This window comes from Aedes albopictus, unplaced genomic scaffold (assembly GCF_035046485.1).
Source record: "Aedes albopictus strain Foshan unplaced genomic scaffold, AalbF5 HiC_scaffold_667, whole genome shotgun sequence".
NCBI lineage: Eukaryota > Metazoa > Arthropoda > Insecta > Diptera > Culicidae > Aedes > Aedes albopictus.
In genome coordinates this window covers 3,643-21,090 of record NW_026917495.1, presented here as the reverse complement: position 1 = coordinate 21,090, position 17,448 = coordinate 3,643, and the positions used below count along the sequence as shown (strand labels likewise).

The window sequence follows — 17,448 nt, the reverse complement described above, 5'->3', positions numbered from 1 at the left end:
ACACCATCATCGGTCCCTACATCTGGAAGTAATTGATAAAGTTGCTGCTTCTCATACCCACACAAACGTAAGCGGCGGGTAACCAAACTCTCTCTGTGCCCTCTTCTTTTTCGTTCCCCGTTTCCCCAGTTTTGAATCGTGTTCTGTTTACGAATTCGTTCATTGTTTCCCTCGAGTGAGCGGTGCCCTCATCGTCCCATTCATTGAAGTGCATCGGACGAACAACTGTTACAAACGGTTTGATTGTATGAAAAACTGTGTGGCGAAAAGAATCATGGAGATGGCATGCGCACAACTACCATGCATGAAGAGCGTATTAGTGTGTTCGTGTGAGATGATAACACGTGCTCATCGGAGCCGGGCCGAGCGAGCGTCTCCGAGTGCGTTGTTTTGATTCGGTCAAAGAGCGTCGTGTTCTCTTTTTGCACATGTACAGTGAAAGCAATGGAAACATCGCATGAGTAACTTTGATGATGAAGAATTGAAATTTTTGTATTTTCTAAAGTTTTATGTGTTCAAGTGTGTGGAAGAATCGCAAAATTGTGCTGATATCTTGAAAGGAACCAGAACCGTTGCGTTGTGTGAAAGAAAAATCGTGCACTGTGTACATTGGTTTTAGCGTGTGCTATTATCTCTCGAATGAGAGAGAAAGATAGAGAAAGAGAGACCTATTCAATATGTATTTGTGAGAGGTAGATAGATCACTCACACAGCCAACTTCGTACGTACCAATGTTAGTGAGAGCCTTGGTAAGAGCAAAATTGAGAGAATTATGGGAAAATGAACGAATCCGAAAGAGCTTCTTTTGTGTAGTTCCTATTACGTGGGAAGTATTACAATCTGAAATGTACTGAATACAGGCTGAAGTTTACTTGTCACAACTTTAGATCTGAATCACACCAATCAACATTGAACGATGCTTTGTGATTGTGAAGCAAATGTAGCAAGCTGCAGTTATTGGAAATATGTCGAGCGTGTATATTCATGGCTTCCTTAGGGTCTGTTCTGTTTTTAAAGAGTTGTTACCCAGCCTGTTTCGGTCTAACGTTTCCGATTGTGAAAGATTCTTCATGAGGATATTGCGATGCATCATCGTAAACTCACCTTTCACGTATCCTCCTGAGCTGTGGCTGCTGGCATTGCTGATGGTGCGCTTCCGCGATCCACTACTGATGAGCGGAATGATCGGCACGGCACTCTGATGACGCGGAGAGGATGTCGTCGAGGACACGACCGCAGCCGCAGCCTGCGACTGATTCGAGTTGTTGGTCAGATAGGCGGTCGTACCCTGCGGCACCAGACTGGCTACCACGGCTGCCGCCGTCGTAGATGTGGCGACACTGCCGCCGTTGATCGGCGACAGGATCCGCTTCGGCGAAGATCCATTGCTGATCAGACCGTTTTGAACACCACCACCACCACTGGTACCACTGGCCGTCAAGATCACCGTACCGTTGCTGATCTTTCCGATCGGCGGTATGAAACGATTCTCACTTACACTAGTTGTCACACTGTTACCGTTGCTACTCGGTATAAAACTAATGGTATTACTGCTATTGCTACTATTGTTCGTATGTACACTATTGTTGCTGTTGCTGCTGGTGCCACCATTCTTTTGGGCGTTGCTGCTGCTGTTCGTCGTTGGGATGATCGAGACTTCACTGCTCAATCGGTGCGGCGTCGGCCGATGGTGTTGATCCTGCTGCTCGAGAAACTGAGCCGCCTGAAGTAACGCATCCAACCCGGAAAGCATCTTCAACGGGTCCCCGTCAAGATCGCTGCAACATGCGGAAGAAGAAAACGGAAAGAACAGAATTAGTACGATCGAGGTAGGCCGAGAGCTGCAGGGGTGGCGTTCTCGCGCTAGCTTTGCATCTAATTAGTATTATAACGGTAGATGCTGATTCTGCGCCTACTACGACCCTGTTTCGCACACCTGCTCAACGAATGCGAAGTTCGACTCGCGCGCGCACGTTCTTCGTTTTGTACTCGATTGCTCGATGTGCGGATTATGACTGAAACTGACTGGCTGACTGATGGGAGAAAGTTATGCGCAGAGTTCCCGAACCCGCATTACTGGAATCGGATGTTGATGGTAGTGTTCGCTCAGAACGTAGCCACATATCCGCGTGAAGAGCTTTGTTTTCCTCCGTCGTTAATGCGCCGAGAGAAGATAAGAAATCCGATAAACAAGCATTTTGTGATAAATATAGCGACGCAAGTACATAGATATGTACGCCGACTTGGGTTGGGCGGGCGTTGGATTTTACGAGCATGGGAAACGAGCGTAACAGCGTTGTTGGTTTGACAGAGTATGCGTTGCACTCATGGAAAGGCAGAGCGCTACGCCAAGGCAGCCGCCGTCAAAACAGAGAACAACAACAAAGTTACGCGTGGAAGCGTAAACAACAAACCACCGCGCACACACAGTAGGCGATGCGAGCGAAGCAGGGTAGAAGCAACGACGAACGACGGACCCGAGAAGATCGTTCGATCACATGCGCACGGACGTCGAACGGGTCGAGAAGTTGTGAGAGTTGATGTATATAAATATGTAATCGAAATGAAAAAAATATATTATCACAAAAAGCTACAATAAAAATATATTATATTCTTGGGATACTCTTAAAGTAGAAATTGTAACAACTTCTGAAGGGTTTGCCGATGAAATTGCTAAAACAATTGCCAAGTTAACTCCTAAAGGAACCGTCGAAACAGTTTCCAAATAAATTACCGATGAAATTTTTATTGAATGTGCCGAAAGATTTTATAGAAAAAAAAAAAACATAACATGTTACTGACAGATTTGCCGAAGGAATTCTTAAATAAATTGCCCCACAAATAATAAACCGAAGAAATTCCGAGAAAATTCTCAAAAAATAGCTATAAAAATCACTGGAGGAAAGGAATTCCCGAAGAAATTGTCGAGAAATTTTGCAAACTTTAAAAACTTCCGGAATATGCAATCGGAGTAAGAATTCCGTTAGAAGTTATCCAAAGAAGTCTTTCAAGAAATTAATCATTTTCCTAGGAATGAACTTATTTTTCAAAAGTAATAAAATTCCCTAAAAATGGCTGTCGCAACCAGAAGCAAATTCAAGCTACCCATCAAATTCACCGGAATACCGAGGAAAAAAGTTCGCTTCTCAGCCCTCTTCTACGCTCTTCTCGCACCAAAACAGCCAGTTTTCAATACACTTCGGCACGTAACGCATTCCTAAGGTAACCGCCGCCCGCTAAATGACAACTACAAAACCAAACAGCCTTACGGCCACCATACGATGTACGATGGTCAGTTAGTGTTGGTGATGACGCTGTTGTTGTTGTTGTGACGAGTCATCTGTGAGCACGTGAGATTCTCTCACCGGCGCCGAATTCGCTCTTTTCACGCGAAAGCCGTGAGCCGAACTTTGCGAAGAGAGCGAGATAAGGGAATGAAGAACGCCACGCTTACTTTGATCCGAATCAACACATGACCGCATCGTTGATCGTGTGAAATTGCCGCCTGCTTCGTTCCTCTCTCTCGCCCTCTCCGATCAGAATTTCTGATTCTTTTCGGTTTTATTGCAGCCCTCTACCCGCATACATCCTTAGCATGGTTTATATCACAACACAGAGAGAGAGAGACGTGGGGGAAACGACGCTGATTTCAGCCTATATATAAAACGGCTTCGATCCGGATGTGTATGATGATGACGACTACGACGGGTGGACCGCAAACGTTCGGGAAAAATTGTATTCTGCCGATTTTTCAGTGGAAAAATACGTATTTTTAGAATCGTAAATCCTAAGCCATACGATTGGGAGGCTTTCTTCCGCTCAAACACGGATAATGTGTGTGCGGGACCAAATTAGAACATCGGGGGGTAAGAAAATAAAACTGCATAGAATGCACCATCGCAAATTGGTCACATCTAGGGGTGGTCTTGTTTACCAGCTTTTGAGGTGGCAATCGTTGACGTCAAATTCGGGGACATTCAGCTAAAAAGTTGCAAACCGAGGTACGCCTGGTCGCCTACTTTAGTTTCGCAAAACGGTTTCCAAATCGCAGAAACCGCTGGCTGGCTGTACATGGTAGTAGATCAAAAGTGCGTAGTGTGCGTTGGAGTTGCCATGGTCGAAGAGGTCTACGCGTGGCGAAACGTGGAACTTGGAAGACCGTCGCTTGACCGTCAAATCCAAAGATCTTGTACAGCGGAAAGACGGGCACAGAGCAGAAGAAGATAATTACATATTTACGCATATTGCTTCATAGTACGTACGCACCACCAAGTATATACGAACATCCGTTCGGACGATTCCATCGTAATTCTCTGGTCGGTGCCCTCCGATTTACGAAACTTGTGGAAAATTTCCACCGTCGCTTTATCTAAATAGAATACGTCGGAGCGTCATCGCATTTTTCATTTGAATGAAAATCGCATAAAATTCATGATCACTATCTCTCATGACACTTGGTTGATGCGTGATGATGATAGTTGTTGTTGTTTCAGCAAACGTGCAACTACACGCACGCAATAAACCCCAATAAAAAATCCAGTGTTCGCGTTTTTCCTCACATCCATCTGGAGAGAGAGTGTGCGAACACGCGCGCACCCCTTCTCTTTCTTGTTCTCTTTCGTTTTGCTGTACGCGTTCTCTCGCACACGCGTACGAGAACACACCTATTTTTGCGTGACGTGCCGCTTACGCACGCAGTGGATGTGCAAAACATTCGTCACTCTCTCTCCCTTTCTTTTTCTCTCTTCCAATGCGGGGTCCGTGAGAGAGTTTCACCTTCCCAGCACGCACGTTCTTTCTTCGGTTGCGAAAAACCGGTTTCGCTTCGGTTGATGGATGATACCGGTGCGTGCGCGCATGTTTACGCGTAGAGTCTCAATTGAGAGTTCAGCTGTGTGCGTGCGGGTACGCATTCGAGTGCGTAAATGCACGAATGATGAGAGGAACCTGCGGCGATACGTACACAGTTTCCTCAGTAATTGCACAAATCCCTGATGGTACGTGAAACAAAGGATCGACCAAGAAATGTCGGGTCGCCGTAGGTTGAACACTTTGTTGCACAAATTGCAGAGAACGAAAATAGCAACAGTGTGGTCCGATTTGAAATAAATAACAGACGATAATTTTTTGCCTATATCAGCTCTTTTTTTCCTCTTTCGAATAAGGTTGAAGGGGGGATTCGGGAGCGGACAGATGGGGTAGAAAATATATATTGCACTCATTTCTTCCATCTGATTACCGTCAATGTAAATTTATGTACAAAGAAAAAATCAAACCAACACACAAACACCGGCTGCCAGGAAAACAAACAATGGCGAATTGGTGTGAGTGAACGCCTTCTCTCACGTCGTCGCCACGCATATAGAAGAAACAAGAAGAGAAAGAGAATGCACGTGAGTGAGAGCGGCGGCGGAACGACGAAGGGAACGAAGCAGGCTTGGGAAATCAACACTTTCGAAAGAGTTTTGAATGGCAAGGTCACAAGTGGAGTGTGCGAGTGAACGTGACGTCTACGCACGCAAATGTATTGCGATTGCAAGGTACAATGATGGTATGTGTGCGTTCCGATTGTGCGCCGTGCGCTACATCGTCATCGGCGGCGGTAGCATGTGCGCTCTCCATGTGCCGCATGCCTCTCTCACTTCGTCTCACGCGGCCCTATTGATACGGTTGTTTACTTCTCTCGACAAAGAGTCGGCAAACGAACGAACGAACGAGTGTATCTATTTTCGTGGGATTGTGAAGTAAATTACTGCCTGTCGGCGCCGAGAGTGCACTGTACTCTTCTCGGTCGCGGTCGGCTAGTCGCTGTATGCAAGTATGCAACGGCGTTGTTGCTGTGTGTGCGTGTAAGTGCACCGAAAACAACGCGTACGTGAGGGATGCAAAAATTGGGAACGGTGCGTCATAATGAAGATTTGGTCAAATAAAATTGGTTCAACGGAAATGATTCGATCTAGGTAGTATACTTAATATCTACGAATATCAACTTCCAACAAATCAAGCAATTCACACTGCTAAAAGCTTACATTTAAGATTGACTGGTTTGTTAGTGTTCGAGTGGTAGACACTTCCAATAGTTAACTTGAGTCCACAGTCTTATTATGTGTGCTGAATACAAATACGGTTAGCCCCTGTTACATTTAGTAGACTACGATGCCGTTGACTCATCAGCAAACCTTCGGACCTCTCATACCATGCAGAGATTGAACGTGCAGTTTAGCACACAGTACCAGAACCCTTTGCTACGTAAGCTGACAAATACAGATAACTCCGCATGGCTGTACCATGGCTGACGAAGTCGAATGCTACTGGGCCTGGTAATAATCAATGCATTGAAAAGGCATTTCTTTGTTCTTGTTCACACGACAACGGACGGGTCTGACACATGCGCGTCCATCACATACCAGCTGCAACCGATGCGGCGCGGCGGTGGCGGTTCAACGACGATTCGACACTGCGAGGACGCATGTCGCCAGGAAACCGCGCGTAAGCACTTGTAAGGCGTCCGCGTAGATACGCTGTCGCCGTAGTCCACTCGCACCCATCACCAAGCGCTGAAGGCGGCCGGCCACCACCGTAGGAGTTTCAGGGACACTCCATATGACTGTGACCTCCTCTCAGTCTCAGTGCTGTATGCCGTCCGTTCGTCCGTCAACGATTGCAACAACGACCAACCAGGCAGTAGCCAGTCTTTGTCAACCGCCATCGGACGGAGACTGACTGTGTTCGTACCTACTGTGTCTGCGTTCAACCTTCGCATCTGTTGATGAACTTCTGCATCCACTACACCAGTGCCCTACTACTGGGGCTACACTACCACCAGCGAACCGCCCCTGGAGAGTGCTTTTATCTGTGATTTTTCTTTCACCATGTGATAACGTCCACGACGCGACGACGACGTCGTCGTCGACGGTGAAGAGCGAGCTTGGGCTTGCATGGACTCTCCATGATGCAGAGTGATCTCCAGCCAACTGCACGCCTGGGGTGCGTGATTGTGTGTTATGATGAGGCTGTTTGGAAGCGGTGCTTCAAAATGAAGATATTTCATAAATAATTTCAAACTACTTTTCAGGAAACTTTGAGACTCCAAAAAGTTGGTGAATAGAATTAAGCTTTTCATAAACCTAGGAATGTAATTTCCTTGTAATTCATTTGTACTGAAATATCGGATTTTTCGATTTTAAATAGCCCACCGGAGGGCATTTTTGAAAGAACCCCAATAGAGATACCTGGAGAAATTTCCAGAAAACCCCTGACAGGATCTCTAGAGGAATTTCTATTCTAACCAATGAAAAAATATTTCGAGGAATCACAGGAGGAATGACTGGAAAAATTGCTGGAAGATTCTTTAAAAGAATCCCAGCAGGAATTTCTAAAGGAATCCCTGTAGAAACTTCTACAGGAATCCCTAGAAGAATTTATGAAGGATTCTGCTGAGGAAAATCTGAAGGAATTTCAATAGAAGTTCCTGGAAGAATTCTTGGACAAATTCTTGGAGAAATGACTGTGGGAATCCCCTAAGGAATATCTAGAAAAATCCCTGTAGGAATACATGAAGATATTCCTGGAGTTATTGCTAAAGAAATCACTGGAAGAAATCTCTAGAGAAATTCCCTGAGGAATACCTAGATGAAACCCTAGAGGAGTATGTACTTGAAGACATTCTTGGAAAAATGCCTGGAAGACTTCCTAAAGGAATCATTGCAAGTTATTTCTGGAGGAATCCTACGAATTTCAGCAGGAATTTCTGGATCAATCTTAGGAGCAATTGCTGGAATAACCCTAGCAGGAATTGCTTGACGAGTGCCAAGAGGGAATTCAAGAAGAATGCCATGGGGAATTCGTAGAGGAACCGTTGGAATTTCTGAGTCTTCGGAGAAATCCCTGGAGGAGCAATTTAAACAATTCATGTAGGAACTCTGTGGCCCTACATTCAAACTGCAACTTGACCAGTCTCTCTTCGATTTAGTATTCTTTGAGCATTTCCACAGTATGTATTGAAGAGCTTTCTTTGCCTGTCATTGCATGAATTTGCATATTGTGAGGCAAGCACAATAATACATCATGCCCATGGAAGTCTAGAAAAGTTCCCGATCGGAACTGGAATCAAACCCGTCGTTTGTGTATTGGCGATCCATAGCCTTATCCATAAGGCTAACTGCCAACTGGACACCCCTGCCTATTACCCGCTCATCTCAATGCTAGATTCTTTACCAATATGAGAACTCAATAGTAAGTTCGAAGTTGACTGAAGTGCACAATTATCGCGGTCGTAGTTGACAACCGGAAAACCTGTAGGATGTTGCCCCGTATTAGTAATGAAACAACAATCCATTGATTATGTTTGTAGATCTTAAGGCCTTAACTCACGGAAGTTCTAGGGGAACCTAGAGAATATCAGGAAATTAGTTTGTTACTGACCAACGCTCCACGGACCTGTAGGGTGTTGTAACGCATCTGTAATATAACAAAAATCCATTGTTTGCCCTTGTTGAACTCAAGGCCGCGCAGAAGCTCTTGGAGGGCCTAGAATATCTTTGGAAATGAGTTCTCTTCAGCACAACCTGTAGGACTTGCAGAAAGTCGCACCGTATTAGTATTGTAACAACAATTCATCGATTACGTTGTAGATCTTAGAAAAAATAAAAGACACGGACACCGTCTTCAGCCTGAGGCTGTACAGACCGACCGAAACTTAAAACTAGACAACGGACACAACACACATTACGAGCACCAGTGGATACGAGGTTTCATCACTCGGAGCGGGAATCGAACTCTCACCCCATGGCATGGTACGATTATACGCTTGGTGACGCTAACCGCACGGCCATGAGGCACCACAGGCACCTTTGGAAACTAGTTCTTCACAGAACGATGCTTTATGAACCTGTTGAATATATTGGAAATAAAAACACAGGCGAAGCTTTCTGTTTCCAATCCCAGGCACTGACTGATATCGCTACCAGCTCAGTGCCTCTCCTTTATTCAATCTAGGTATAACATATTTACAATTTCTTTCCATTTACCTACCAGCTGATACCTAGCTCTCCACTGAGCTGTGTGATGCACCTCCAAGGATGTACCTACCATTCAACAGAATATTGCACCGTATCAGTAATGTAACAACAATCCATTGATTATGCTTGCAAATCTTAACTTTACTAACGAAAGTTCTTGGATGACCTAGAATATCTTTGGAAATTAGTTTTCTTCAGCATAATGCTCAATGGGCCTGTAGGATGTTGCACCGTAACAGTAATTTAACAACATTCCGTCGAGCACGCTTGTGGATCTTAGGCCCTTTATTCACGAAAGTTCCTGGAGTGGCCTAGAACATCTTTGGAAACTAATTCGCCACAGAACAATGTTCCATGGACCTGTAGGACATTACAGTGCATCAGTAATGTGAAAACGCTCCATGGACCTGTAGAATGTTGCACCGTATCATGTACACTACCCGTCATAAGTACGGACTCACTTGAAAAAGTATTGCAACACTCTGTTGAATATTGCATCACCTTGAAAAGTTTAGCATCACCTCAAAACAAGTACATATGTGCTGCTATATCTCAAATTTCTGAAAATATGCAAAGGTACAGTCTTCAGCAAAGTTGTTCGGAAGGTCGTTGGTATCACAATGGCAAGAAGTTCAATTCGCAATTCTGCCGCTAGGTGACGCTAGTGAGCATGGAAAAAATAGCATTTTTAACTTGTTCTATCTCGTGATCCTGATGAGATAGAAAGTTCAAGTCTTGGGCAAAGTTGTTCGGAAGACCATGTACATCATGATGACAAGCAGTTTGGTTCGCAATTCAGCCGCTTGGTGACGCTAGTGAGCATGGTAAAATGAGCAAAAAAAGAAAAAAAGACGAATTTAAAAAAATACTTTGATTAGAGTCATGTGAAACTAGGCATGAATATAAGCAGCTTGTGACTATAACTAGACGACAATGTTTTCAATAAGAAGCTCAATTCCTTAGAAAGTTTGATCTCAGCAAGAACTTTGTAACCCTGGAAATAGTAAGTAAACTCAATAGCGAATCTAAGAAGATGCGGATACCGATAGAATACCTAGGGCCATTCCAAAAATGAAACGGGATTTAGGAAAAAGCTAGCGATTTTCAGCAGGAAATGTTAGTAAAAAGCAAATAATTAGTTGAAAAAGCTGACAAATTCAGCAAAAAGCTTATCGTTATAGCAGGAAGTTGGAGATTCTGGGAAGAAACTGATGAATTCTAGAAAACTCGAGGAAAACTTCTAGGAACTAAAAAAATTGGGTATTCTGTAAAGCAGCTGCTCCTGAAGATTTTGAAGAGAAAGTTGTGATTTCAAGGGAACAAGGCAAATTAATGTCGTTTAAAGATTGAAGCTTTGAGTTCTGGCTAGGACTGTATAGGACCAAAGAGGACAAGCTGTGGTTTCTGAGGGAGAACTGTCTGCGATGTGAATAAACTGGAGATTAATGGTGTTGGCGAGAGGCACGCAAGCGATAGTGGGCGATGTGGAGACGAATGCCATAAGGCGCACGGCAGGACAAATCATCTGAGGTGCTTGATTTGTTCCGGGAAATACGCGAACAGCGTGTATCCTACAGAAGACCCATGTCACTGGCCTTCAAAAGAGCAAAAGCCAAACTGCAAAACTTAACCACTGTGACGCAGACCATCAACTACTGAGTTAGGGGCGATTTCTTCACCTCGGTTCAACCGGTAAGCCAGGCTTAACCATATAGTTAAACCAGGTTTAATGTTTAAGCCTAGGTGAAGAAATCGACCCTTAGACAGTTACTGAATGGGAGACCACCGTCAAAGCGAACCCATACCGAATACCCACCGATGACGGCAATTGGGTTGACGATATAAATAACGGGTAAATACCCCGTCCAGGAGTTGGTGTTTACATCTTACGCGGGCTTCGTGGTCGCCGTAAACGGAGTGGTCGATCGAGTAGTTCATGCAGATATTGGACTGTATGACGGCTGAGACCGGTGGTAATAACGGGTGACTTCAATAATGCCTGGGCCGTTTCACGAGCCACCTTGGTCAGACCCTGCTGAAGTCTTCAACCATGCTAGATGTTGCTCTGGCTAAAGTCGGTACTGAAGTATATTTAGCCGGTACGGAGTTGATCATTTACTATAAAGATTCCCGAGCAGAGGAGAATATCAAATTCATATCAACAGAATAGCATAGCCTGTTTTTATATCATAATTTATTATTATTAACTTATCGAAGTATTACTTTTTTATAACATGTTTTATTGGGTAATCTAATTTTGCTATGATCGAGTTATTGAGATTCATCCACTAAATAATATTTCAATAACATACTTTGTTGAAGACCAAGTATTGTTATTTTTCTACTATTGAAAATGGACAAATATGTGATGAACTATAACACAACAATAACAAGTTTTGAAATTCTCTGCAAGATTCATTGTTATTAAGTTGTTATTGGAACTAACAAAACATGATATTAAATTGGTCTTCGAGGAACATTTTTTTGTTATGATTTTTGTTATTTTGCCGCTTATGACAGACAAGTTTATAACACAATAAGATATGTCAATAACATAAAAAATACTGATTCCATTATACAGTTATTGAGCCAAAATAACATAATTTATTATGCTGTTGATATTTTCTTCTGCTCGGGTAACCCATGTCAAAAAACAATTGTAGGTGGCGCCCTTGCAGGTTTTGTAGCGCCTTAGGTTGAGGATAACTAAAGTTCTCTGAGTGCTTAAATCCATCTGCCTTAATGACGAGGGCGTATTCCCTAATTGCCCCTGGCATTTGCCTTCTAATTCTCCTTGGGTTACCGTCCCAAAACCTATGTCCCTTATTCTGCTTCTTCTTACGCCTCTCTACTAGTGTCTAGAAAGCTTCCTCTCCCTGACCCGCCCTAATCTGGTCGCGGAGGACCTACACATGGTCGCAACCCCCTGCTCCCTTCGATCTGGGACGATCGATTCAGAGCCACTCTTCCAAGCTTGCTGGAATTACTTCACCTTCGGGTAAATAACTGGCCTTGCGAACGCCGTCTAGTAGCTCCTCTCATAACGGTTGCCTTGCACGCTTCTGCAATTGCTTGTCCTAACCAACCGTGTCTGGTGTGTCCGTCGGGGCTCAGGCTACCCGCGAATGCGAAGGACTCCGTTTCGTCTTCACTGATGCAAAGTCAATGATGGAGCTAAGCTGCTGCGTAGCCGCCTCCGTTTTTCTGCACACTGCAAATTCCTTTTTCCAGGCCCTCATCAACCATGCTCAATCCATGCAAGTATGCTTTCACTCACCTCGCAATCGTTTAACTTATTAATCTATAACTCTGTTCAGTAGATTGTTAGTACAATGTGATGTTCGGCAAACTTGTAGGGTAGTGTTTTTCCTACAATTATCCTCGTTTTTACGTGAAAGACATTGATAGTTGCTTGGAAGGAGAATGCACGCTACGACAACTTGCAGATGATGCTGTGGTTTCTCTAAAGGCCCACATGCAGAAATGTTGCAAAGACCATTGCAAAATTCTCCAAAAAACTCAATTGGTTGTGTTTTCTTAAAAGCGGAATCCAGCCCAACTGAAACTCAATCTTTTGGGAATAGAAATCGACCAGTCTTTGACTCCGAAATACCTTGGGGTCTGGTTTGATTCAAAAGGCACTTGGGGTACCCAAATCAAGTATTTCGTGCAAAAATGTCAACAAAGGATCAATTTTCTACGCACAATTACCGGAACATGGTGGGGTGCTCACCCGGAAGACCTCATAAAACTTTACAAAACGACTATTCTCTCTGTTCTTGAGTATGGCTCTTTCTGCTTCCACTCAGCAGCAAACTGCCACCTAATAAAGCTGGAACGAATTCAATATCGTTGTTTGCGTATTGCCCTCGGCTGTATGCACTCAACGCATAATGCGAGCCTAGAGGTCCTGGCAGGGGTGAAACCTCTTCAGAACCATCTGATATAAGCCTCCCAGGTTATAATCCTCCTCGTGTACACTTCACCAATGACAGATCCTCTGTTAAAAACGATCTGTCATTGGTGAAGTGTACACGAGGAGGATTATAACCTGGGAGGCTTATATCACATGGTTCTGAAGAGGTTTCACCCCTGCCAGGACCTCTAGGCTCGCATTATGCGTTGAGTGCATACAGCTGAGGGCAATACCAAAAATTGAGGCACTCCGGTCGAGGAAACCTGTAAGGCATGCATCTTACTTTCTTACAAAAATAAGGGAGCAGATGGGTGCACTGGTCGAAAGATCATACAAGATTACCTTTGTATGGGTCCCCTCGCATTGCTCAATTTATGGCAATGAGAAGGCGGACTCTCTCGCAAAGGTGGGCGCACAGGAAGGTGAGATCTATGATAGAAGAATTTCATATGATGAATTTTTCCATTTAGTTCGCCAGAGTTCTCTTCAAAGTTGGCAACATGATTGGCGAGACGACCAACTGGGACGGTGGTTACATTTGATTATTCCTAAAGTTTCTTTGCGAGCGTGGCATTACGGTTTGAACATAGGTCGAGATTTTATTCGCGTAATGTCAAGACTTACATATGTCAAACCACTACTCGCTAGGCGCACATTTGCATAGAATAAACCTCGCGCTCAACAATGTTTGCACTAAGTGCGGTTCCGGTTATGATGACAATACCTGGATAATGACGCCTCCAGAGCACTACTATTGGATACCCTTGAGGCCCGAGGTAGACAACCCTTCGTTCCAGTAAGGGATGTGTTGGGAACCCGCGATCTCCCCTATATACAATCCATTTATGAATTTCTCCGCTCATCTGGTATAAAAGTTTGATTCGCTTGTGTTTCCTTCTCCAGTTTTTTTTCTATGTTTTGTCCTCCTCGTGTTACCGAGCTGCTCCTGGCCATTCGGAAGACCAAGCCCTTCAACAAGCTGGTACCAACACCACAAGGCACCGAACACGTTAGAAAAATGCGATTCGCCCCCGGATGAGCTGCAGTGTAACCTTTGGTCCAGTCGTCACCCTATCCATCTTTCAAAATGTGACCTTCTATCCTCGAGCTGCCACGAGTACCCTAGCTTCCACCCATCACTAACAAACATAATTGAAAAGTTATTATCTTGTACATAGTATGTTATTAAGTGCAAAAAGAGATCTTCGGTTCCGTAAAGCGTTATACGCGCTTGAGCCTCAAATAAATGAACTAGATAAAAAAAAAACAATTATCCTCAAAGACACCATAATCTAATTCTTATATTTACGGCGTAAACGTATTTGTACCACCTATTGTTATTAATCGACGGAATTTTTCGATCATTTAGAATGAGTTGGTAATACTAGCGCTCTTGTCGTAAATATATGAGTTGGAACATGGTGTCCGATTCCAGAGTATTCGGTAGCAGAAAAGTGCCTTTTGGTTTGCGGATGAAAAAATCATGAATTTTTAGCCGTCGAATAACGAAGTTACAAAAAATTCTGAAATTGCCTTTTAGGGTACCCACTAGAACCGATTCCGGAGTATCTGGAACTGGTCAGTTCCATTACTGTTCATCGACACAGCGTCAATTGACTTCTGGATGAAACATCATGAATTTGTAGTCCCCTGGGGGTCCCTACCGAGACTGGTAACGTCCTGCTACGGAACAGGTCCTTCCGTCCCAAAACGTTCCATACCCAAGCGTGCTGGTATACAATTTGAAATATATTATTTTGTTACAAATTTTAGCGTGTTATCACATGTTTTCCTCAAAAAGTTCATTTTTTGGTACCTTAGATACCCCAGGGTTTGCCGGTCTAATTCCGAAACTACGTAAAACTTTTATAGTTTATTTGCATATAGGTATCAACAATATAACTCATTATCATCGTAAAAAAATCATCAAAATCTAATATGTTTTGAAAGAGTTGCAGATTTTTGTTTGCGGGTATCCGGTAGCTGGTAATTTAAGACAAAACGATTCAATTCGCAAAATGCGTATAGACCTTGATCATTCTAATCAATCCAATTAGTTTACGATTTGATGGCAATCCAATCAATCTGTTACTTACAATTGGATTACAACACGGGGACACTACGTTTTAACCTACCAGAAATCTGTAAGGAAAAATAGAGAAAAAAAAAACACATCAGTATGGACCGTCGAAGACTAGGTCATCAGCAGGCATTATGAAACGACGACGACGACGACATTCAACGGTGGCAATATCGTTCCGGGAAAATTCAATTAACGAGATCCCAAACAACGCCGGACGACGGACGCTATGAAAATCGATTAACATAAATTAGAATCTGGCTCCCAAAGAGCGGTGGCCCGAAGCCAAATTAGCTCGCGGCCTAGCTAGCTATCATCACTTAATCCACGTGTTTCTGCTCACTGCGTTCTTCGCTCGCGGGGCGGGCGCCCCGACGACCGACCCAGCCCGATGATGATGGCGATGACTACTTTTCGTTCGGTCGATTGCACGTGTCAACAAAGAACGCGGCCGATATGGTTAGTAATCTCGAGTAACTTTCCAAAAGGAGTAATGGAACCAGTCATCAATCGGAACCACGAGAGGCTTTCGTATGTCGTTTTGAAAACTTAAACGAGAAACATAATACACGCGTTTGCTCACCAAATTGCTCAATTTTATCGCCACCACCACCCCAATAGTACACGCCGCTGACCTCCACACTTCACTTTTCACAATTTCCGACCGCAGTTGGTTCTACGTGCACCCATATAAGATTCACAATTCCCCTAGTAGCTATCACTTTTGTGCCCAACGCGCGCGCGTCTGCAATGAGTAATCCAAGATTCTGTCTGCAGGTTGCAATAAAACTCTCGACGACGCGATCTGTCCAATGTGACCTAAACAACTGGGCGCAAATGACTATGGACAATGACTACGACGACGACGACGACCTAACAACTACTACACGTTGGTTCCCCATCCAATTTGACACTGACTCTGTATACTGACGGGCACATGGTCTCGACTCGACTGACGAACGCTCGCTCGCTCGTCGCACATTGGAGAGCTGCGCCGCGCCTCGTTGTATGATACCCGAGCAGCAACGTTGATGGTGGAAAATAAAAACAAATCGCACATTGGACGAACTCGTCGATTCCGACACTACTACAACACGCGATACAACGCAGGGCGAAAAACCATTTCGACACACATGCATGCATAAATCAAAACCGGACGAGTCACATGGCTTGCCATCCACTACTCTGTTGGACAGCGGACTCTACCCGGGGCCTACTGTGATCATCATCATACTTACCACAAACAAAATCAACCATAGCTCTATCAGTTCGTAGGTATAGATATTTACGACTATGTAGATCCAAGAAGGCACGCGTCCTCTCTCTGGGGGTGCGATTGCTAGAGAGTAGTAGGCGGTGACTCTCTCGTCTGCTCATCCAAAAAATTGCTAGACGAACATTCGAAATGGCCCTAAAGATTGTATTCGAAAAACATAGGACACAGAAGAAATCGGTTGAATATTCCCTGAGATAGAGATGAAGCAATAGATTTGCACTTTGAATTTCTTGTAAAAAAAATAACTCACTTCGCTACCGTTTTAAGTCTAGATACTCAAGGAAATACTGAACTGGATTCAATAAAAGTGTTTCTGCATGTAAAATATATATGCAGATATATTGTGTAAACATCTAATTCAATTCAATTTTCTTCCGTTCACACGAGATTACAATCCGTTTACATGAGAATACAATTCTGAATGTCCGGCAAAAATTCTACCAAATTTTCATGTATAATATGGTAAAAATACATATCAGAGAATATTCTTTTACATGAACGCTTCCAGGAGTTCATACCATTTGTTTTCTCCAAAATTTTTAAAATTTGGCCAAAATGTTTATAGGATTTTCAAGACATTATTCCTTATAGGGTAATTCGGCAATTCAACAATTGCCAAACACTACCAAAATGTTGAACAATTTCAGAAAATGTTATTATAAATCTATCTTACATAATTTTCGTTCAATGTAAACGTATGATGATGCAGATACGTATACAACATGTATGCCACGGTAATTAAGTTATAAATTTATACATATTTTACGTCAACAAATAGATTGAAAATTTTGTGCCGTTGATGAAACGAAAACTGCACAATTCTTAAGATTAATTAAAAAAAAATCCTGTAACCTTAAGGACAAGGTATTTGGAGTACATTGCTCAAAATTTCTAGAGCACCGTTTTTTAGAACCGTTGAACGGATTTTGGATTAAAATGCATCACGCTGTTGACAACCACTGAACAATTAGCGTGATGCATTTTCATCCAAATCCGTTCAACGGTTCTAAAAAACTGCGCTCTAGTAATTTTGAGCTATGCACTCCAAATACCTTGCCCTTAAGCTTTACTGGCAAATTGATCATAAATATCAAAGTCACGCCATAGTTACAAGAACTGGAAGGATGTCTTTAATACTTTATCATTGTTTAATATC

At 43.4% G+C, this 17,448-nt stretch overlaps 1 protein-coding gene across 1 annotated transcript; it reads right to left on the bottom strand.

Moving 5' to 3' along the window:
• Positions 1-1,104: 1,104 nt before the first annotated feature.
• LOC115260549 (sericin-2) lies at positions 1,105-15,068 on the bottom strand (the record flags this gene model as incomplete). The annotated part of the gene is given in 2 exon segments (XM_062843946.1): positions 1,105-1,778; positions 15,033-15,068. A coding segment is annotated over 1 exon segment (649 nt), but the record flags the coding sequence as incomplete, so codon positions are not given.
• Positions 15,069-17,448: the final 2,380 nt, after the last annotated feature.